The sequence below is a fragment of the Sinohyriopsis cumingii genome, chromosome 2 (assembly GCF_028554795.1).
Source record: "Sinohyriopsis cumingii isolate HCF-2022 chromosome 2, ASM2855479v2, whole genome shotgun sequence".
NCBI lineage: Eukaryota > Metazoa > Mollusca > Bivalvia > Unionida > Unionidae > Sinohyriopsis > Sinohyriopsis cumingii.
Genome location: NC_142962.1, coordinates 34,553,031 through 34,578,706, shown reverse-complemented (window position 1 = coordinate 34,578,706; position 25,676 = coordinate 34,553,031). Strand labels below are relative to the sequence as shown.

The following is a 25,676-nucleotide window of genomic DNA, read 5'->3' as shown; positions in this document are numbered from 1 at the left end:
ACCATAATAAGCACTCACAGATTTGCACAGTTTATTTGTGTTGATAAAGTATTAAGACCTATACCAGACAGACATGATTATTACTGCTGTATTACCCATAAGGCTATATTTTGGTCATCGTTGAACTTGAACAATGAACAAAAAATAAAAATCAAGGCCCCCATTAAATCTGAAAATATTAGGTCCCCCTCCCCCTTTCCCCAATGAAATTTTCAGTTTCAAATGTGATGTAAAGTCATTTTTCTATAGAGACAAGCATATATTGTGGTCGAACTGCATTGGATACTAATGTTATGGCCATCCAGTCTTTATAAAGTGCAGTGATGACACTTGCATTACCTTTAAAACTCTTCCTATTGAGAACAGCAAAGCCTGTATCTAATTAAGTCTATGTTTTGTCATCCAGTTGATTTTAGAGAGAAAAACTTGTATATGTTTTCATTTAATTTCAGTACTGTCGTAATCATGCAAGTATTTGCATATATTTGTATAGGGATATTTGACAATGCTAAATCTACCAAATATTTTTTGTGGGTAAGTATTAAATGCTTTATAGAAAACAGACAAGTTATTTTCATTGCCTTTTTTTAGTCATGGCCACGGACCTCCTTGTGATCTCAAGACGCACTTTTTTGAGTCTATAACACCCTCCAAAACAGTCTGGAAATACGAGAAGTATATAGAAGGACTACAAAACAAAATTATGAAATTTAATGGTCTGATAGTAAAATGTACTATTACAAATCTGAACCCTGTGCATTGATAGTAAAATGTACTATTACAAATCTGAGCCCTGTGCATTGATAGTAAAATGTACTATTACAAATCTGAGCCCTGTGCATTGATAGTAAAATGTACTATTACAAATCTGAGCCCTGTGCATTGATAGTAAAATGTACTATTACAAATTTGAGCCCTGTGCATTGATAGTAAAATGTACTATTACAAATCTGAGCCCTGTGCATTGATAGTAAAATGTACTATTACAAATCTGAGCCCTGTGCATTGATAGTAAAATGTACTATTACAAATCTGAGCCCTGTGCATTGATAGTAAAATGTACTATTACTATTAGCCCTGTGCATTGATAGCAAAATGTACTATTACTATTAGCCCTGTGCATTGATAGTAAAATGTACTATTACTATTAGCCCTGTGCATTGATAGTAAAATGTACTATTACTATTAGCCCTGTGCATTGATAGTAAAATGTACTATTACTATTAGCCCTGTGCACCCAAATGGATTATGTGCCAGTCCAAGTAGATCCCAACATTCTACTTTAAATGCTCAGCAATTCTGATTTTGAATGTTTAGTTAGGTTTTCTGGCAGCATTCTCTTCAGTTCTGGTTTGACTTATTCGTCTGAGCTTCTTGCCACTTGTTTATCTCCATGGCATTCATAATGGCACAATAAAGAAAAAAGGTCAAAGTGATCCATGTTGTCAACCATCCTAGAAAAGAAGATAAATAACTATAATAATGGACTGCCAAGGCACAGAAGACAGTCATCAATAAACAAGAAATATATATATTATTATTATCGTGGTAATGCAGTCTTTATTGCTAGATCATGTTAAGTTGTCAGCGAATGGAAGATCTCTATCATTACGAGATGTTAAGCATCAACTCATGATCCAGATTTTCTGATTCTGACAAGTCTTGATTTACAATACAAGACTGAACTACTATGATAATAATATTTTCACTATATACCTGTCAATATTCAGAAATTTTTTTAAAGTCCCAAGACATACCGGTAACTAAAACATAAAGAAATGGCTAAACATTTCCACCTTTCTGATATAAATTTCAACTAAAGTCATAAACTGAATTTAATTTTGAACATCTCATATGTGCACGAATATAAGTTTTATGAAAGAAGCATGTATAACACAGTCACTAATTTTCACTACTACTACCATTAGTAACACAAGTTCTTCTAAACATGGGGTAGCATACCCATACATGTGATTTACAGCTATTGTGCAATTGTCACATTGTGCATCATGGACAATTTCACCAGCTGAATAACAAGAGGCCTGGTTGCAGATAGCTGAATAACAAGAGGCCTGGTTGCAGATAGCATCTGAACTGTTTCTGGCAGGACACTGTGAGAGGCTCCAGTGGGAACCTGGCATGGGAATGATTATTCTGACAGTTATATATAGTAGGATTGAACAAACTGCTGGAATTTGATAAAGATTTGTTAAAGAGAATGCTACACATTTCCATTTGCAGGTCAAGTGAAACTACCACATAGGTATTCACATCTGTTCAGCTGTAGCAAGAAAACTTTTAGGAAAATATAATTCCAGCCTCATCTGAGAGTCTGGTAATACTGAATAAGACTACAAAAATACTGTTTTCCTACTTCTGGGATTCGATGGTCAAATTGCGGCTCTTTATTTGGAAGACAATTGATAGGGATATAATAAATCCAGTTATAAAATCAACCAAAAATTCAGGATATTAAATCTGATGAATGTTTTTAGAAGGTAGAGGAAACTGCATCAAGGTTGATGAAGAGTAATGACCTGATTAATTTTCGGTGAATAACGGCCATCCAACTGAACAGCACTGCTGACTAGATCAGGCATCCCTTAATGGCTGGCATGTTAGTTTTGGTTGATAATAAATTTATCAACTGCTAGAAATATGATGCAATACACCCAGGTCTGCAGCCTAGGTAGATATTATTTTCTGGGGTTGATAAATCATTGTATGAACCTTATCAAAAGTAACTAAATATATGACTTCATATATTACTTGGGTGCTATGTCCAAATCGGGCAATCTTCCTGTGTTAATTCATGTTCCTCTTGAAGGTTGACAATACAATTCTAAATAGCACAGGAATTTGAAGAAAGTAAACAGGGGATGCTGTGGTAAGAATAAATATCAGAGATCAGTAGCTTCCATTAAAGAAATTGTTTAGAAGCCAAAACTATTGCAAGGGAAATCCCAGGCAATTGACTTTTAATGCACCCCTGCCCCGTGGGATGCACCTATATCTATCTCTCAATAGACAGGTACATTTTGCTGCAGAATCAATTATTTTAACACATGGACTACAGCCCCTAAATTCCTGTAGGTGAAAATACTAAATTTACTTGGATATTATTTCTCACACTGTCTCAAAATTCTACAAATGCTATAATTGAAGAATTTTTCAAAATTAATCTTGGAAAATTAAAATGAATGTTTCCCTGTTATTTTTGTAAATATATTTGGAAGTTTTAAAGGATTTTATCTGTCATCAGAGGGGGCCCCGAGTGGCCAAGTGGTCTAAAGCGCTCTCCGTTACGGATCACTGCCATCTCACCTCTGTTTCCGTGGGTTCGAGTCTTGTATTCGGCCAATGTGGGTATGTGAGAAAGCTTGCCAGTAGCTCCTCGTGGGTCGGTGGTTCTTCCCAGGGGTTTTCCCGGGTTCTTCCTCCACCATTAATACTGGCCACCATGCATAGCCTATCGTGTGCTGAAAAATGACGTTAAACCCCATAACAACAACAATAACAATAACTGTCATCAGAGTCCAATGACCAAAAGGGACAAACACCAAGTGAATCACTTCTTCAAAAAAGCAAGCAAATCTGAAAAAGGGACTTTTTTATTGTTTGGAAGGCCAATGAAGGTGTAGAGATAAAGTTATGGATAAACAAGAGTAACCAGTACTGACTACATGACTGTTTAAGATTGTGACACACAGTTCATTACAAAGCTACTCAAAACTTTCTCAGATAATCACTAAATGTCACTTGCCAAGATTGAAATCAGATTGGTGTGTTCTAACATTACCACGAAACATGCAGGAATTATCAAACAATCATTTCTGGTCATCTGCATCCAGAACGGATTATTATGATATTGGTTACAATTTGTGGAAGAAAATACCCACAATTCAATGTCATTGCAGTACTCTGACTCTAACCATAGTGGTAGTGTCAAGCCTCAGGGTGGCACAGCATTATGTAGGCTACACCAACATGATAGCTCTCTATTTTAGACAAAGTCCACTGTCACTTGGAATGCCCTTAGGTTTTTCTCAAAAAAATCGATCAACAAAATACTCTGATGGAGTAATACAGCTTAAAACAGGAGCAATTTTTCAAAAGGGCCCACAAAAAATCAGTTTACACACTAATGTATGCAAGATAAACTTGTACAACATACAGAAAATAACTGCAACATTGTCTTAATTTGTTTACCCTTATAATTGTTTTTATATATACATCATCAACCCACAAAAATCATATGTATTTCTTGTGCTCTTATTTTCTGACAAAATCCTTTGCTCTCATTAAAATTTGGCAATTTTTAGTTCTTAAGAATAAGTGTAGGTTTATAATTAATATTTTCAACCATAATTTATTCATGTCTGGCAAATGATAATGAATAAGTATACAAAAAATTGCAGACAATATGTTACACCAACCTTTGATAATCAGGCGCTCAAAGAAAATGTATCCCACTGCACGACCTCCAAAAAAGCAGAAGATGGAGAAACAGGATATAAGGAAGACAGGGACTGCCAAAAGAGCATGAATCCTTTGAACTGTGGCTGGTGACAATTTTTCTGTCTGTAAAATAAGCAGAAATGATAAAAGCATGTTTTATTTGTCCCTGAACTTTTCTTTGAAAAGTTACAACTATACACACACACACACACATTTAGCTAAATCTATCAATTTAATTTTTTAACCAAAAATATTGAATTTTGAGTTTTGTGCTATGACTGATATGGCTTTTTAAAATAGGCACATCCATAAGCAGTGTTGCACCTGTGTGGAGCTGTCAGGACACTTTATGTACCTCCTATAATGATTAAGACATGGAGATATGGTAAACTTAGGTAGACCTGGTCAGATTGGGGTGGGAAAACAAGGTGCCCCACTGTGTCTGATATCATTTCTTTGCTGCAAGCACAGTTGCATGACACGTAATAATTGATTTGAAACGTAATGCCTTTGATAAACAACTTTGTCTTGAATAATGTACAGTGATTTCAAGTAAATTTCAAAAGCTTAATGTATAACTAACTCTATTCATATGATATTGAGAGATGAAATAAAATGACAGAAAAAAATCAAATAAATGTATTTTTACTGGTAAACTTTGATTTGTTTTTCCTTATATAACTTTGAATATCACCATACTAATAAAAACTGTACCATATAAGAAATTTATTATTACTTTATTAATAATATTATTTATTATTTCCTAATTTAATAATGATCATTTATTCATTCTTGATTATTCTTGTATTATTTACTTATATAAATTTTCATATTTATTGTGATTCTATGTTCATCTTAGGAAGATTAATGAAGAACAATTATCTCATTTAAAAAATTGAGTATATTAATGAATGAACTTATTTTTTTCAAACTATGTCATTACCATTTGACAAAAATATAATGGTGTGCAATGTATGTGCTCTGTGTTAAATATTCAAAAGATGTGTTTATTTCTGGCCAAAATCGCATTTTTCAGCATTCCTTCAGCACATTACATCAAGTCAGTGGCACAATGTAGTATAATTGTTGTTGTTGTTGTGGGGTTTAACGCCATTTTTCAGCACACGATAGGCTATACATGGCGGCCAGTATTAATGGTGGAGGAAGAACCCGAGAAAACCCCGGAAAGAACCACTGACCCACGAGAAGCTACTGGCAAGCTTTCTCACATACCCACAACAATGTAGTATAAGCACACTTCAGTATACATACATTGTAGTGTAAGTACACTGTAGTATAAGTACATTGTAGTGTAAGTGCATTGTAGTATAAGTACATTGTACTGTAAGTACACCATAGTTTAAGTACACTGTAGTAGAAGTACATTGTAGTATAAGTACGCTGTAGCATACATAGACTGTAGTATAAGTACATTGTAGTTTAAGTACACCATAGTGCATTGTAAGTACACTGTAGCACAAATACATTGTAGTATAAGTACATTGTAGTATTAGTACATTGTAGTATAAGTACATTGTAGCATTAGTACATTGTAGTATTAGTACATTGTAGTATAAGTACATTGTAGTATTAGTACATTGTAGTATAAGTACACTGCAGTATAAGTACATTGTGGTATAAGTACATTGTAATATAAGTACATTTTAGTATTAGTACATTGTAGTAAAAGTACATTGTAGTATTAGTACATTGTAGTATAAGTACATTGTAGTATAAGTACACTGTAGTATTAGTACATTGTAGTATTAGTACATTGTAGTATTAGTACATTGTAGTATAAGTACATTGTAGCATTAGTACATTGTAGTATTAGTACATTGTAGTATAAGTACATTGTAGTATTAGTACATTGTAGTATTAGTACATTGTAGTATTAGTACATTGTAGTATAAGTACATTGTAGTATTAGTACATTGTAGTATTAGTACATTGTAGTATAAGTACACTGCAGTATAAGTACATTGTGGTATAAGTACATTGTAATATAAGTACATTTTAGTATTAGTACATTGTAGTAAAAGTACATTGTAGTATTAGTACATTGTAGTATAAGTACATTGTAGTATAAGTACACTGTAGTATTAGTACATTGTAGTATTAGTACATTGTAGTATAAATACATTGTAGTATTAGTACATTGTAGTATTAGTACATTGTAGTATTAGTACATTGTAGTATAAGTACATTGTAGTATAAGTACACTGTAGTATTAGTACATTGTAGTATAAGTACATTGTAATATAAGTACATTTTAGTATTAGTACATTGTACTAAAAGTACATTGTAGTATTAGTAAATTGTAGTATAAGTACTCTGCAGTATAAGTACATTGTAGTAAAAGTACATTGTAGTATTAGTACATTGTAGTATATTGTATGTACACACTAGTATAAGTACATTGTAGTATTAGTACATTGTAGTATAAGTACATTGTAGTATTAGTACATTGTAGTAAAAGTACATTGTAGTATTAGTACATTGTAGCATAAGTACATTGTAGTATTAGTACATTGTAGTAAAAGTACACTGTAGTATAATTACATTGTAATATAAGTACACTGTAGTGTAATTACATTGTAGTATAAGTACACTGTAGTATAAGTGTGTGTGTGTGTGTGTGTGTGTGTGTGTGTGTGTGTGATTTGGATTTTTAATGTAGCTTTAACAATTTTTCAGTCATATCACTATGATGTCTGCAGTGTGGCAGTTTATAGTGATGTCTAGCACTGAGGCATTATGCCGCAGACATGTAGCATGATATCCCACCCAGACATATTATCTTGACACCAGGTCAACCGATCCTAACACTAACCTCTTAATGCTGAGTGCCAAGTGAGGCAGCTGTTAGTACCATTTTTGTGAGTCTTTGGTATGACTCGGCTGGGGATCGAACCCACGACCTCCCGCATCCAAGGCAGACACTCTAACCACTAGGCCACCAGAGCGGTCTATATTTTAAGTACACTGTAGTATAAGTACACTGTAGTAAAAGTAGACTAGTATAGGTACACTATAGTATAAGTAGACTGTAGAAAAGTACCCTATAGTATAAGTACACTTTATTATAATTACGCTGTAGAATAAGTATACTTTAGTATAAGTACACTGTATTATAAGTACATTGTAGCATAAGTACACTTTAGTGTAAGTACACTATATTATAAATACACTAGTATAAGTGCATTGTAGTACACTGTATAAGTGCAATGTAGTATAAGTACACTTTAGTATAAGTACACTGCATTATAAGTACACTGTAGTATAAGTGCATTAAAGTACAGTGGAACAACACTATAACACAAGAACTGGAGTCCAAAAAATTGATTCACGTTAGAAGCAGGGTTGTGTCAGTGTGGGTTTTTACAGTATTTTACTTTTTTCAGAGAACAGCGCATTGGCACATAAACGTTTATTAATGTCTAATGTACATCATGAATAGGGTATCAACACCATTTACTATTGTGCCGTCGTGGCATGCAATTCATCCATAATGTATGTAATTCCATTGAAAAATCGAACACAGATTTAAAATATTCAATAATTTTTTCACAGATCATTGTGTCTGAATTCAACATCTAATAAATAGCATCAGCAGAGTATTAACACCATTTACTTATCATCTGATATCATACCGTCATGGCATGCAGTTAATCCATAATACATGTAATTACATTGCAAAAATTTCATACAAATTTAAACTATTCAGTAATTTTGTCATAAATCATTACGTGTCTGAACTCAATGGGAAAAATTAACAGCAAAATTAGGTTAAGAAAGAACGGTTCATTATGTTCCAGGGTCTATGAACAGTGTCTTTACAAATTTCATCCTGCTAAAAAAATTATCACGTGTTTATGTGACCTTCTGTCTATTGTAAATTTCCAATAATTAACACTTGTATGCCTATTAATTTGAATGACTACAGCAAGAATAATTAACAAACAACACATGCTTTCAGCATGCATATAACTTTTACTTCAGATTTTGTGAATATCGAAAGAAACATGTGAAAAATATTTTTATAAAGATTTTTAAGCTGAATGCATGTACAATTTCATACCCATTCAATTTCCAGCTAATAGTGTGGACATTATTTACTGGTCAACTGATTGCTTCTAATAACACCGCCAAGCCCAGCAAACATGTTGGCAGCTTTCGTTTTTTGATGTTTATTAAATTGTTAGAATCTTTCATCAACCACAGCATTGTCTGCTGCTTGTTTTTTTATGCAGTTACAGAAGAAACACATGTCGGCTATTGTTTGAGCAACGATTGTATACAGAATAAATTGAAGACAATCACAAAGACGACTTACTGGCTTTACTCATGGATCAGAAATAAGTAACATTTCCGATAATGTTTACTTTGGCAAAACACTTCAAGAATCTGGTGAAATTGTTAAATTTCAGAAGCCACACCATCATCATATTATATTCAAATTCATACGCGATCTCTTCCCCCAAATGATAATAAAAATTTTACACACTATTTCTCATACTTTAAAAAAATATTTTTCTGGGTAAGCAAAATATACATGTACTTAAAATTTCATGAACCACGCCATGCCACGATCATATTATATTCAGATTCATACACGATCTCTTCCCCAAAATGATAATACATTTTTTATACACTATTTCACGTACTTTGAAGATTTTTTTTTTCTCCATGTGTGAATGAATATATGAAATTTCGGGAGCCATGCCACAACCATGTTATATCTGAAATCACATTATCACAGGGCAAGTTATAGCTGGGTCTTACTGTATAAAATAAATCTGTGGTGTTACTAGCTGACATGTGACACATATAACTGTACATGTTTAGGAAGTCTTTCTCTCCCAAGATGATTATACAAAGAGAGTTGTTAGTATAAGCAAAACATACTATTTTCTGCATATAAAAGCTAAAGGTTGTTCTCTGCAACTTTTAAAATTATTTTAGGACAATTCTAGCTGAGACCAGCTCATCGAGGGCAGTGATTAACTTGTTGGTGATGTCATCTGAGCTAAGAAATTTGCCTGGTGAAGGAATGAAAAATACCTTATATCTATCAGCACATTATTATGGTAAATCCATGGCAAATTGGCATAGTGCCTTCTCTGACTCAATCTTCTACTGTACTAATTAAATCATTTATATTCTCTACATAATATGATTTACTTACCACACTACTGTGTTACTCATCACTTATCCGACATTAGGGTTGGTGATCAATGCATTATACTCAAGTGTTCCAAAAACAGCTACATCAAAAAATCCTACTAACACAGAGTCATAGAAATTCATATTTAACTTAAGTATAAATATTTTTAAGTTTTGAACTTACTTCAAACTGTTTCACAAGGGGTAATTCTAAGATAATTCCTCCTAAAACCTCCAGAAATACTCCCACAAAATTGAGCATGGTCCAGAGGAAGATATAGTGTTCTGCTCCATGCCAGTAAAATATGTACAGGAAACACATAACAGACCCCAGAAACTGTCGCAACCGGCCTGCATGAGATCCACCAACTGGGATGTAAATATACCTGTGAGGATAAAGAAATATGACAATTTTGTGAGTTGCAGTAATTTAGCATTATAAAATGCAAAGAACAAAAACTTCTAAAATATCAAACTAAAAAAGGAAGCCAAAATGTCCTCGAGGCTTTGATGTCTTCAGTACACAACTTTCCCTGGAAAGAAATCTGTATATACTACATATACCTCCTAATAAGTCAGGTCCAACAGACCCAGATCTGCTTTCGCATAATGCACCAACATATCTGAGTCTATGCAGATTGTAAGGAGTAATCAGTAGAGTTCTTGTTATGGGGCTTAATGCCATTTTTCAGCACAATGTAGGCTATATATAGTGGCCAGTATAACTGGTAGAGGAATGACTGGGAAAACAAAAGAAAGAATCACTGACCCACGGGAAACTACTGGAAAGCTTTCTCATGTACCCACAATGGCTGAGCCTGAGACTTGAAAAGAGGTGAGATGGCAGTGATCCATAACGGTTAGACCACTCAGCCAACTGGGGCCCCCTAAAATGTAGAACAACATAAACCCTAACCTGCTGACCCAATATATGAAGGCAGATCAGGGATCAGGGTCTATGTTGCTTGCACCTGGACTCAACTTATAAGTGAGAATACTGTATTGGTTATAAAATGCAGACACTCAAAGCACAATACTTAAAGACATGATTCGAGTACACAAGGTGCATTGTCAGTTGAACTGACTGTGTTTCTTACTCTCTGATAGTTGTAGTGAATGGTCCTGAAATATATCCTGATAACACAATCACCACAGACAATACTTTATCTATATTTACTCTTCCCACACATGCATGGGCCATTGAAAAATTCTGAGTGAATTATATATCAATACTTTTATTTTCATGTAAATATCATGCAAACTAAAGATTAATCTACCTGTATAATATTCACCTCAACAGAAATTCCATGTCTTGAATCAATAATGCAAATGGTTTCAAAAGTAATGTCCCTTGATCAAGCCACATTGCAGCCAATAATGAGGCTATATGATTTTGGACTTTTGGGTTTGATCTTTACTTTGGACTACAACCATCTGGAGTATGCAATGTCATGTACAGTTGCGTCGATGCAAAAATCCCATATTTCAATTCAGTAAAATAATAGATGTCATATTGACAATATACTTTTCAATGATCAGTTTAAAGTAGATTATGGAAGTCCTACATTTTTATTTCTGCATTACATTTCTTTCAATAAAGAAATAAAGTTATTTTTATCTAGTAGCATGTTACAAATTTTAATGTCCCAGTAAATTTTAATTATGGTATAGATTATCAAAGTTTATATAAACAAAACTGCAAAACTTACCTTTTCAAAAAGCTGTAAAGGCCTTGATCAAAATACCTGCAAGATAAACACAAATAAGAATAAAGAGCTGAAAGTTCTCAATCTTTAATTTCCATGTAGCACAATGAACTTTAGGTTAGAATGTCAGTCATTTATTTATTAACTATTTATTTATTTACCAACTTATTTAATATTTTCTTATCCATTTATCTGTTTATTTATCATTATCTATAATGTTAATGAATGCAAATCTATATTAGTTGCTAACCTCTTCCCAAATATATGACACCAGATATTTTAATATACATGTAGTACATCTGTGTAATATCTTTTAGTCGGATTTAAATGACTAATGTTGTATTTATAGGGTTTCAACGCTATTTTTCAGCACAAGATAGGCTATACATGGCAGCCAGTATAAATGGTGGAGGAAGAACCAGAGAAAACCCCGGAAAGAACCACCAACCCAATGAGAAGCTACTGGCAAGCTTTCTCACGTACCCACATTGGCCGAATCCGAGACTCAAACCCATGCAGACAGAGGTGAGATGGTAGTGATCCGTAACAGTGAGTACTTTGGACCACTCGGCCCCTCAAGGCCCCTTCAATGAATAAACAAATACATTTGTTACACAATTAGCTACCTAAAACATAAAAATTCTTTGCATTAAGAGGAAGCAAGTTTAGTAATATTTCTTTTTGTTGTTCTTTACAGTTTCTTTTGAGTGGTGGGGTTGGTTTGAGTGGTAATATAGAGTTTTTAAATTTATGCATAATCAAAATAAGCAAACAATCCATATACAAAGAGAAAGCCAGATTGCAAAATAATTTTCACAATTTTCTGTAATTATTTATTTTGTTTACTGAGGGAGGTTTATGCAATGTTTTAGCACAACCAAAAACCAGCAACAATAAGAAAATAAGGATAAGCCAGTGTATGCAAACAATTTGACAAAATAACGGTTACTTACTTCCACATATCTGAATACAGATAAATGTAAGATATGCATCTTGGCCTAGGAGGAGGATCAATTCCATCAATCCTTGCAAATCCGGCTGGGAATCCAAACATGACCACATATTTATTCATGAAAAATTGTCCCTGGCAATAACCAATGCCAGCTAAAGTCCATAGAGATACTGATTTTATCACAGTCTCATTGTGCTGTAGAGCACTAAAGTAAAAGTAGTGCAATATGAACTCATTGACGAATGCCCAGAATATCATCCTGATGGTGAACAGCCCATGGGAGATAACTCTTGTCCATGGCAATGGGACATCTAAGGAGTTGAACTGAAATGAATCATGATGATGACATACAAAATTATCATTATATTTTAAATGGAAGTATATGGCAGATATTTAACTATCCCATATTTACCTGGCAAGCCAGTGAAACTTTTGTATATTTTACCTGTAAAATCTCTACAAGAAATGTGTAAGACAACAAGACAAAATATTTAAAAAATATTCAGTGTTGCAAACGGATCACATGCTCACAGAATACCTGCAATTTTTTTTCCATGTCTATCAAAGTTTGACCCTCTTTGGTTGACATTTTCATCCAAAAAAATACAAAAAATGCCTAAAACTTTCGTCAGTGGACGTCAACCTATATCTACGTTGGTTTTATCAATGACTGAAGTTGCAGAAGGTGATAAAACTGATAACAATGGATATCAATATTAGAACAATACATCTGACAATGAAAGCATTCACAACATTAGTGTAATGTATTTTTGAGGCTGAAGTCACTCCTATGACAAAGATGATTTAATTTATTTTGAGGTTGACAACTAAATTCATGCAAATACACAATTTGTCATGTTTTTAATGAATTGTTATTTTGGAAAGAAAAGTAGTTCAGAACACCCATGTATTTATTAAAATAAATGCTGGTAGATAATGAATGTACCCTAAAGTTAAATGAGAGAGCAAGGTCTGGAATGGAAAATTCCATGGTGCAGCTCATTGAGGTTTACCAGATAATGTTTTGATGATTTACTTGTGCACCAGATAAAACTTTCATTGCAGTAACATACGTATTCAAGGAAAATAAGATAGTACAGTGCAGACCATACAAATAAGGTGACAAAACTGTTGAAGCAACCAAGATTATCACATTTTTAGTGCATTACATACTATTATTTTTATGTGTCCCTCTAACATGGTGTATGTCCCTCAGATCTGGTGGATGGGGGTTATGGTGTCCTCTGCACTTGGGATCCTATATGCAACACTGAATATTATTCAAGAAACCTTGATGGTGCCAAATAATCCTACATAAAAATCATTCTGAGTCATTAATAACAACATTCTCTGAGAATACAGCGCTACTCTATCCCACAGGAATAACGGCTTTGATACCTCTTAAAACCAGTCTTATCAGAAAGACAAGATTTTTCTCCTTCCCGTCTACACATTGAATATATGGAGAAGAAACTCTTATCCATTACTTCCTTTTTCCACCACTAGGTGGCTATTCACCACCTGAATGTCACTTTAAGCTGAGGGGAGGAGTCGAGGATTAACAGTAAAGAAATCATCTGAGTATTCTCATAAAAACATGATTTACTAAAAAAGTGTACTTTCTCTGTCAAATACATTCCCTGATCACATTAACATATGGAAAAAATGTAACAGAAGGAAATGCATCAACATCTAACCTCTACTGCAAGTAACCTTCAAGATAAATATCACTGAAATCCCTATATGAAATATAAAACTGCTCTTTAACATGAAGGCAGCTCAACTGATGGTCACATAACATGTTGATACACATATAAATGAAACAAATTGTTTTCTTACCGAGAACCAATCCAGGTGAGTTCAGTGAAGGTGCTAAACTCACACCTGTGATGAGATTATGGAAGCTAGAGAAGGCAGACATTACATTCAAGGCATTATCTTACACCAGGCTGACCAGTCCAAACACTAACCTCATAATGCTGAGTGATTAGAGAGGTAGCTGTTAGTACCATTTTTATAAGTCTTTGATATGACTTGGTCATGTCTTGAACCCGTGACCTCCTGCATCCAAGGCAGATGCTCTAACCACTAAGCCACTAGAGTGGTCATCAGGCTCATGGAAGTCAATCTTATTTTCTAAGCTGAAATCTAATCCTGTGATAGTCCAGAGTACGCTGATTTAATAACTCCCTTTAGTCAAGCAGCCAGCACTTGTGGCATTCCTGCCTTCAACAGTAGGAATGGTCTTGTACAGTTAATGCAGACATTTTCTGTGCATCTCAGTATCATCTGATTCTATTCTGGGTCCTGCAACGTTGCTTCTCTCAACAGACTGATCAAGGAGAGGGAACATATAGTCATTCATTGGTTGATATCAACTTGTTCTTATCATATGTAGCTCTGCATACTATAGTGTTATCATACACTGAAAGTCAAGTATGATAGCTGCTTTAGTGACACAGGAAGACAGTGCCTCAAATTTAATTGAGTTTGGCCATGTCAAAACCTAGGAGAGATTCCATTTGGGAATAACGTGAGTGAGCATGGTCTGGATATGTCATAATTCGACTACAAGGCAGAGATTACCTTGTGGCAAACATCATGTCTTCCATGAACATGTCTGAGATATGGATCATTATCCTTGATTGTGATACATGTTAACTTCTTGTCTTCAAAAAGAGAAAGTAAGAATTTCACTGACAGGGAATGGGTTCTGAGAGCGGTGTGACATCACTGATTTGACACCAGTCACTGACAACACACAATTTCCTCTCATACATCCTCAAAGTGGAGGATTTTTAGCTATTGTGATCCTCTTCATTTATATGCCAATGACCATTCATGTGCCAATGACCATTCATATGCCAATGACCATTCATAAGCCAATGACCATTCATAAGCCAATGACCATTCATATGCCAATGACCATTCATAAGCCAATGACCATTCATAAGCCAATGACCATTCATATGCCAATGACCATTCATGTGCCAATGACCATTCATATGCCAATGACCATTCATATGCCAATGACCATCATAAATCCAGCAGTAAGTGTGCTCCCTGTTGTGTAAAATGGCATTGTAAGAGGTCCAGTGCCACATAAGCCAAGGAGTTATAAGAAACTTCCTCACCAAAACAATGTCTTGTTTGATTTCTCAAATGCATGAGCTATACTTCTGATGTATTCATGTTTCAAGAGTTCCATATCATGAGGGACAAAATGCTGAGAAGTGATAAGGTCCAACTCCTCTAGATTATTTATCAACCCTGAACTCAAAATGAGATAAGTCTGGTTGTTCTTGTTGTTAACCATAAACCCTACTTACCAAATGGATTTGTAGCACATTGTGCAGGAACACCACCTTCTCCATGGAAGATGTCCTGAACTGGGAATTGATATGGTATAACATTGTATTGAAGGTCAAACTTCAAAGTCCTGGTTCATACCTTTCCAACACATAAACAATACTTTCAATGTTGATATGTGTTAAGGGTTCCATATTTAGGTACAAAAAGTGTTTAGACTGTTCTCTACATTGATTATTCACTACACTATGAGGGTAAAGTGAAACAGAAACTAAATTTACCGAATGTTTTTGTGATGTGTCCTGAAGGAGCATCACTGTATCTGTGGCAGAAATCATGAACTATAAGTGAAGTCCCAAAGGCTTAGATTGGAGCCATATGAATCAGTGTATAGAAGTACGCATCGGACATGTCAAAACTGATCACATACTTGTCATGTCTCTATCTCAGGTCTCAAATGCTGCTGGACTTTGCAGCCAGAAATATTATGGAATTGAAGCTCTGTGTGTGCAGTTTTCATTCTAATCACACTGCCATTTAGAAGCAGAAAACTATATTTTCTTGTATAAAATGTCCCTCTTCATGGGATTGCTTGGGAGTTCCTTCAGAACACTAGGACTAAGTGGAGGGGATCAGATAACAAAATCAAGAAACCCTCTGACATGGTTTGGATCACTGATTGTAATCTGAGAATGGTTGGTCCAAATATGGTGAAAAAGAAGTGGTCTGGCACCTCAGGTGGATCTCAGAAGGCATGCATGATGGTGTACCAATGAGGTTTGATGGAAGGCCTGGGTAAGGAGAAACTGTTCCTTTCTCTCCCCTCCCTTCCTGTCTGCGAAAATATGACAGCCTCTATTTTCTTTGGCCATGAGAATACAAATAAAAACCTGCCATTGTTGAGAACCACCAATGCAATTTTTTTGATTACAATCATCCTTACTCTTGTACGTTCCCTAAAAGGGTCATGCTGAGTTACAAAATAGTGCTGACTTGGCAACTCTTGTGCTTCTTGTCTTCTCACATCTTTAATTTGACATCCTAACAAAATTGGTGAAGCAAAAGGGAAGGGGCATATAAAAAAGCCAAGAATGATTGTTAACTGCCTTTTCAGCTAGACGAAAAAATTGTCAGACACACTAAGTCAAGCAGAAAGGAAGGCAAAAACATTTCTGACTAACTCTGAACATTGTGTTAAAGACTTGTATGTGCACTTTATCAGCATCTGTGTGGATAATATATCTCTGTACATGACTTTTTACCAATGGGTTAAGAAAGTTGCAGGCATTGCAAATACCCCAGAGGTGCTGATAGTTTTACAGCCTTTAACTGTGGTGAGATTCTTAATGACTGAATGATAAAATGTCATCATCTCATCATCAGCATTTACATCAAAGTATCTAGTTATTCTGATGGAGACAAAATCCAAAAGATTTTCTCTATCCCTGCCATGAGCTATATACTATCCATTCTGTTGCTGATCATTATGTTCCAACATTTCTATTTCATCCCTGCCCTGGTTATGGAGATTGTCTTCTCCTGTACACCTAGAGTCCTGGGATATTGGGATGCAGCGTTCCATATGGAAATCATGATGAACTATCATCAGCATGCATTCTCACTTTGCCCATTGGACATGCCATCACTATTGACCACATTGCTGTGTGGCTCAGTCAGACTGCACTCTAAGTGTGCTATAAATATCATAGGAATGGTCAGTCCAGTCGATCGGTCATCTGGCCAACTAGCTATGGAGTGTGTCTGGGCAGCCAGCCATCTGGCTCACAAGCTGGAGATAACTGACTGCTGACCACTGTAATCAATATAGCTCAATCATATGGCTGGACTGGTTTGTCAGCAGTTGGAACAGCATACCAAAGAAGATATTTGCCTTGTGATCCGATCAGTTAGTGCAGTATAGTCTATTGCAAGCCTTCATGTCTGGCTTGTTTCTTAATATTTATGCATTGATGGGGTAAATGATATTTGTACATGCTCATGGATGGGAGACAAATCTGCTTTAACAATCTGAGTCATATCACTACGATGTCTGCAGTTTGACAGTTTATAGTGATGTCTAGAACTGGAGCATCATGCCTCTGACATGTGGCATCATGTCCCACCCAGTCACATTATCCTAACAATAGGCCAACCAGTCCTAACACTTACCTCTTAAATGTTGAGTGCCAAGTGAGGCAGCTGCTAGTACGATTTTTATAAGTCTTTCATATGACTCAGCTGGGGTTTGAACTTGCAACCTCCAACATTTGAGGAGGACACTTTAACCACTTAGTCACAAGAGCAGTTGGGAGGGAACTGTTAACTGCATGAATTGCCTCCTTTGTCTGCAAAATATATAGACAGAAAGATGTTTTTCATCATTCTGGGAGTGCTGGATTCAATAGTAGCCAAGAAAAGTATCCTTATGTGATCAGGTTATGTATTTGACAGAGTGATTACTCAGAAGTGTAATATATGTAGTTTAAAAGTATAGTGCCCAAAAATTTCACCGGTGAAAATTAATGTTACTCAGACAATAACACAATAATAAATGGTGTGATAAATACAAAAATATTGAATAAATCCACAGGAGTTCACAAAAATGTTGATACACCATATACAATGACATTCTGATGAACTATACCACTGAAAATAAAAGATGAATAACAAAACTGATGTACAAGATGAAAGGATTCTAAGGTAAAAATGGTTACATATGAGTATAACCACTTAGCATGTAGTAATACTCACTAGATCAATACTTTGGTTGATGTAGATGATGATGATGATGATGATGGCATTTTGTCATTCAGTCATTCATAATCTCACCTGTATGTCGAGTTGCTTCCCTTTGCCTACATAATATAATGACAGAAAGACATTCTTCATCTTTCCAACATGGCTGAATTTGGAAGGACAGATAAAGTGGTCCTAATGTAATGTGATCAGGTAATGTATTTCATGGTGAAACATCAGAGTATGAAATTAAGAATGAAATGTTTATTTGCTCCAGTACCCGAAAACCGAGTGGCGATATATGTTATTAAACGACTTTTAAAACAACATTATCACAAAACTTTAATAAAAGATGTTGATGTGATTAACAATTGCCAACCATGAGGTCCTCACCATGGGGAAGTTAGCTAAAGATGCCTTAGTGCTTAACACTAACATGTGACCTCTTGGTTTGGATGTTTCAGGTTTCTGGTAAGGTCTGCAACATTAGAAATTTTACAGGATTCCAGATAGCTCAGATTTATCAATTTTTGAAGTAAAATATGTTTCTTTTTGATAATACTTCTCTGATCATGATATGTTAGAAGAAAATCAACTTCTACACAAATCCACTCCTCCCAAGCAAATATAAAATGTCAGCCAAGTTGTCTGGGCTTGTTTTAGCAACAGAAGTGGTAAATATTTATCTGCTTCCTGGGACTTATGTCAGACAAGAATAACTTCCCCTTGGATAGAAGGGCTGTTACCCAACCCCATCATCAGTTACTATTGGACTGGATGAACATGCTTATCCAAGGATGTGTCTGCAAGGACGGCTTGGAAGTTTACACTTTTGTACTGTTGATATAGGTCCCACCTGGTGGATTAAGACCTTGGAAGGAAAGATCTCTGAGGTTAAAACTGAATAAAGTTGTCTCTGACCTCCACTGAACAGTCTGAATGATGTCTGTTTTGTGCTCATATGTTATGCTTTAAGTGTCTGCCCTAACACCATGAGCTGATATGAGTAAGAAATTAATTGGCCACAGGTCAGTTCTTTGAAGTCTGAGATGATAATACAAAAGGATATAGAATGACAGCCTGAGCATGAATGGTGTCCCTTACTTGTTCTATCAGCAGAAGGCATGATTTTCTTGGGAATCTCAGCTGCTACATTCAAGAAGTCGTAGACTGTTTTAGTTTAGTGGATCAGGATTCCCCAACTTTCTGCAGGACTTTGGCAAAAAGTGGGGCTTGGAATAATTTGTACACTGTATGCAATGAGGCCACATCATTTCAGGAAAATGATGTCAGCTGTTCAGGCTTTCAGATAAGGGAAAGCCTGAGCAGCTGACACCCTTTTGTTGAATCTGCAAATTCCATCCAAACAATGAATCTGCTGAGACAATAATACTGCTTGGGATGTGGTGCATTTAAATATGGATTTGTCAGTGATGACACAACCTGAGAAAACCCAAAGAAGAAGTCACAGTTCAAGGGATTTGGTTCCACCATGCTTTTTGAGGTAATTAGCAACAGTTAAATTGTCAGAAGGACTGAGAACACACAAGATAGTTGGACCTTGTTTGGAACTGGTGATCTTTCCACCTTTTATGACTCAGTCATGAGGATCTGAAATCCTATACCATTTTTTTTAATATCACGGACCTTTGTGCTAAAGTCAGGCATCAAACAAATCAAAGATCAGTCAGGCATCACACAAAGAAATCAAAGGTCAACAATCAACTACAGCCCTCTGTTATCTAATTTTAAATGCAGGAAAAACACAAATTATACCAACCTGTTTTTGAAATGAATTATATGTCAAAATTGGTCCTGTGAAAAAGAGGGGCAAATAAAATATATACACCAACAAATCCATAAAACTGAAGTTTAAACAGATGGTGGTATTGCTGTCATTTGCTAAATTTTCCCCTTCTCCCCTTTTATCCCTCTCAGGAGTTTTCTTTTTGACATCATCAATCTGTGTTTTTATCTGCACCTCATCTTGACTAAGAATCTTTTGTCCTAACTCGTGCTCCACTTTACTATCCTGTTGCTTGTATGTCTGTTTGTTTGTCTGTCTGTGATCTGATAAGTCTCTCTGTCCCCAACATTTCTCCACGCAGAAACTTGTACAGCGAATATTAGCCAGGGCCACAGTGAATACCATCAGATAGAACCAGCTTTCTTCTTCATCCTGTTCCACAAGAGTTTTCTGAGAAATAATAATAATAATAATAATAATAATAATAATAATAATAATATATCATTCTGCTAGGTCTCAAATTTTCATAGTTCACAGTTAAATCTATAAATATTCTGTACGCTTCAAAAGTCATAGTAAATTCACAGTAATAATCTATTAACAATGTCTAGAGGAATGGTAAGTAATCTGCTCACATAAATATTAACCTGTGTCTCCTAATGGCAATTCCTTGCAATCAAAATAAGAGTCCCTCAAAGGACTGAAGCTCTACTGAATGGAATTTTTTTTCCAAGAAGTCAAGATAAGAATGAGTGTTCAAACTATCTGATACTCTTCAGTGATAACATGAACTAGTGATAACAAGATTTTCAAGTTAGCTGCTGTGGTGGAAAAATTAGATGTCAGCTTGGCACTATTTTCATTAAAAACAAAGTAGACATTATCAGAAATTGTTTGGTGAAAACCCAATGTCATGCTGATTATCAATTCAGGGTGAGTAGTGACAACAAGATTTTGAAAACAGTTGTCACCATTGTGGCAGCCATACTGGAGGTACAACTGGCACCATTTTCATTTAGGACCAAGAAGGTATCATCTTAAGTCTATTGATGAAAACTCCATGTTGATAAAGCCATCCATTTAGAGAGGAGTAGAGACAATAATACAACATTATAGTGGCCACACTGAGGATCAGTCATAATATTAAGGACCACTAAAAATACAGTGGATATAAGATCAGCACTTTTAATTTTGGATAAAAAAACCACATCAGAAGTCTTTTAGTGAAAAACCTATGCTGATATGAACATTAATACAAGAGAACTGGTGACAACAAGATTTTCAAGCTGGAAATTGTGGAAGCCTTATTAGATATCAGATCAGCATCATTTTCATTTCGAACTAACAAGAAATAAAAAAATGTCTTTTAATGAAAACGTCACTTTGATACAACCATCCATTCAAGAGAATAACAATATTTACAAGATGGTCATTGTATGGCAGCCATATTGGATGTCAGATCAGCACCATTTTCATTTAAGATCAATGGACTTCATAAGAAGTGAAAACCCCACATAAATATGACTTTCTGTTCAGGTGGAGTTGTCAAAACAACATTTTCAAGATGGCTGCCATGGATGATGGTGATTGCATCTTACATTTTATCAGCAACAAAAGAAGTCTTTTACCAAAAAGAAGAAGTAGCAACAACAAGATTTTCAAGAAGGCCAATGTGGTAGCCATAATGGATGTCCAAGAAGCACCATTTTCATTCATGGCCACTAGAACATGGAGTGAAGGATAAGTAATGACAACAAGATTTTATTATAGTTTATTGTGCAATCCATACTGAATGTACAGACTGCCAGTCCATTGATAAAATTCTCATTTTTATAAACCATCGATCTGGCAGGAGTGGAGGTACTATTTTCAAGAAAGCAATCATTGTGGCCATATTGGGGGTTTCATTTAGGATCAACTAGACACCATAACATAGTGAGAGGCAACAACAAGATTTTCATAATGGATGCCATGGTGGCCATCTTGGACATCAGATCGAACTCTATTTTCATCTGACCAAGTAGACATCATAGGAAGTCTTCTAGTGAAACCTCCATGTTGATATGCCATCCATTCAGGAGTGATGGCACCGTTTCATTTAGGACCAACTAGACTATGGGATGAATATGTGTGCAAAGTTTCATGACAATCCTCCAAAACATTAGGAGTAGAAATAACAAACTTGTGCTAACTGATGGATGAAAAAATGATGAATGAAAGACCATCACTTAAGATCTTCTGGTATATGACCAGACAAGTTAATATTGATTCTAGTGATTTAATATTTAGGAGGTTGTGCTGCAATCTGCATATTTAAGCCTTGAAGCTGCAGACATCTGCTAATGTATTTTAGAGATTGTACTGTAATTGGTACATATACACAATGAAGTCACTGATGAATTCCTACCACAGTGACTGGACAGGATGGGTAACACAATATGTCCCTATCACATTTATGTGCTGCATCATAAAAATCTGTCCTGCCCAAAAGAGTTAACCTGGAAAATAATAGAACTCCACTGGTATGAATTAAACTACAGACTCCTCAGAGCTAATATCTCTTCACATGATGCTAACGGATCTATGGTGACTCAGTGATCTGCATGCCGAACTCATGATCATAATGGTTCTGGTCTGAATCCTGGCCAGACCACTAATGGGTTGGCTGCCATGTTGTGTCTCAGCACACAAAAAACTTTCATGTGTAGATATGCCATTAAACACCAAAGTTCTATATGTGTTGATGTCATTAAACACCAAACCTTTCATGTGTTAATATGTCAATAAACACCATATGTGTTGATGTCAATAAACACCAAACCTTTCATGTGTAGATATGTCATTAAACACCATATGTGTTGATGTTGTTAAACACCAAACCTTTCATGTGTAGATATGTCATTAAACACCATGTGTTGATGTCATTAAACACCAAACCTTTCATGTGTTAATATGTCATTAAACACCATGTGTTGATGTCATTAAACACCAAACCTTTCATGTGCAGATATGTCATTAAACACCATGTGTTGATGTCGTTAAACAGCAAACCTTTCATGTGTAGATATGTCATTAAACACCATGTGTTGATGTCATTACACACCAAACCTTTCATGTGTTAATATGTCATTAAACACCATATGTTGATGTCATTAAACACCAAACCTTTTATGTGTTAATATGTCATTAAACACCATGTGTTGATGTCATTAAACACCAAACCTTTTATGTGTTAATATGTCATTAAATACCACATGTGTTGATGTCATTAAACACCCAACCTTTCATGTGTTGATATGCCATTAAAAACAAAAATCTGTATGTTGATGCCATTAAAATTTTAAAAAAAACAATCAGATTACAATGCTGCTATCATACACCAGTCAAGCAACGAGTCCTAAATTTAGGTTGCTTCTAAAATTCATTTCTTAATATAGACACAGTAAAAGATCTCATCATTCTTATATCATCACTAATTTATCAATGAGAGGTAAAGTTGGTCAACATGTATACTAATAGAGTAAGAAAAGTACCATCAGACTATCCAACAAAATACCACAAGTATGAAACATCCAACAAGCCCACTTCATATTCATTGAGGAAGTACTCATGTTAAATATTCTTGGCTTTTCTACTGGTTATCACATAGACTCACTTATAAGTCAAATCCAACTGTAACCAACATAGAATCTGATTTGCTGTCACATAAAACTAGTAGATCATGGTCTGTGTTGTTTGTTCTCCTGATTAATCGTAACAATAAAAAAAAAACTGCACATACCCAGATCTGTCAGTGCATTATACAGTACATATGTGACACTAGACCCAGATCCGTCAGTGTATTATACAGTACATATGTGACACTAGACCCAGATCTGTCAATGGATTATTAAGCACATGTGACACTAGACCCAGATCTGTCAGTGTATTATACCATACATATGTGACACTAGAGCTGCAATAGAGTTATTAGTCTTGACAAATCAAAACCACTTAAAGATGGCAGCTAATATGCCATAACATCATAGCTTACAGCATAATCTGTTTGCAGAATAAATAAATTACACCAAATTTTTGCGTTTTAAAATAACATGAACTCTTACATTCTTCATCAGGACCATGATAACAAGCCAGATATAATGAACAGCAATCTTAACTGGGTATGTCAGAATTATTTAAGGCTTCAATTTTTTCCAGGCATTAATGCCAGCAAATTTATATGGTTGTAGTGGTGGTATTCTAATAGGGATAATATGGGTATCTAGTTTTTAATGTCAATGTCAGCTTAAACTTACCATCAGTGTGACTGTAACCTCAACATTAATTGTAGTCAAAAGGGCCAGTGAGACAGACCACACTCCAACACAAGATCCCAGGAAAGTGGATAAATAAATGACCACACAGTGACCAATGATCAACAAGACTGGTTTCCATCCCATTATCTTGCAAATACTGACCAATGACAGTGATAGGAATGCAACTGTCTTCAGCTAAAAAGACAATGAAATTATGAATCATGTGTGTTTGTGTGGTGTTATGTTAGTCAAAAGTTTTTTAAACTACTCTTAAACTCATGCATGACATAAAGTAGAGTTAAAACTTAATATAAAAACTAAACGATAAAAAAAGAGTAAAACAAAGTACAACTGTACATAACCATAATTAATTTTTAAATAAAGTACAGATGTACATAACTATAAGTAACTTTGAAATAAAGCACAACTGTACATAACTATAAGTAACTTTGAAATAAAGTACAGTAAGAACATACCCAAAAGTACATGCATGGATCAGTAAAAAAGCAACTGAACAGTGCAAATATTTAGACTACACGTGTACTCAAATACGTGCCTCAATCTCATTAACACTAGGGATTTAAATATGCTATCTCCTGAATCCAGCCCTACAAAAGGATGAAAAGTAGTCTTTTCTATCTAGCTCATATAGGCAAAGGGCAATAATTCTTGTCCATTACCTCCCCTTACCACAGCCATGTGTCATTAGTTTTAAATTGGGTGATATTACCAATAAGAGTGCTTGAACGGCCAGGTGGTTGGAAGGATTTTTAAGTAATGTGATCGGGTACGAATTCTCAGAGAAACACAATTTCACTTTAAAATCTCATTCAGATATGTTCCTCAGTATAATTAAAGGTAGAAGCATACATACCAAGTTTCCTGGATTCTCTGGTAGTCTCTTGATTTTAGACCCCATCTTTTGACCAACTGATATGCCAGCAGAAACTCCAAGAAATAAAAAATCTGCCAAGCTTAGGAATTTCCAGCTAAAGCAACTTCTGCCAAGCTTAGAAATTTCTAGCTAAAGTAAAATCTGCCAAGCAAAGGTATCATGCTACATGTCTGTGGCATGATGCCCCAGTAGTAGACATCACTATAACTGTCACACTGCAGACATAGTAGCGATATGACTGAAAAATTGTTAAAGCTACGTTGAAAAATCCAAATCACATACACAAACACACACACACATGCAGACATGTAACATGATGTCCCACACAGTCATATTATCCTGACACCAGGCCAACTAGACCTAACACTAGCCTTTTAATGCTGAGCACCTAGCAAGGCAGCTGTTAGTACCA

General features: G+C 35.2%; 1 protein-coding gene across 1 annotated transcript in view; it reads right to left on the bottom strand.

The window, feature by feature from the left end:
• Positions 1-696: 696 nt before the first annotated feature.
• The window catches only part of LOC149804605 (protein-cysteine N-palmitoyltransferase HHAT-like), a 47,655-nt gene continuing 22,675 nt past the window's right edge, over positions 697-25,676 (bottom strand). Inside the window, exons 5-11 of the mRNA XM_089942345.1 lie at positions 24,370-24,564; positions 20,108-20,524; positions 12,284-12,606; positions 11,334-11,369; positions 9,809-10,010; positions 4,437-4,581; positions 697-1,454 (exon numbers count right to left, since the gene is read on the bottom strand). Of these exons, the coding sequence (XP_089798471.1) occupies positions 1,342-1,454; positions 4,437-4,581; positions 9,809-10,010; positions 11,334-11,369; positions 12,284-12,606; positions 20,108-20,524; positions 24,370-24,564 (1,431 nt within the window). The 3' untranslated portion in view covers positions 697-1,341. The remainder of the gene's footprint in view (positions 1,455-4,436; positions 4,582-9,808; positions 10,011-11,333; positions 11,370-12,283; positions 12,607-20,107; positions 20,525-24,369; positions 24,565-25,676) is intronic.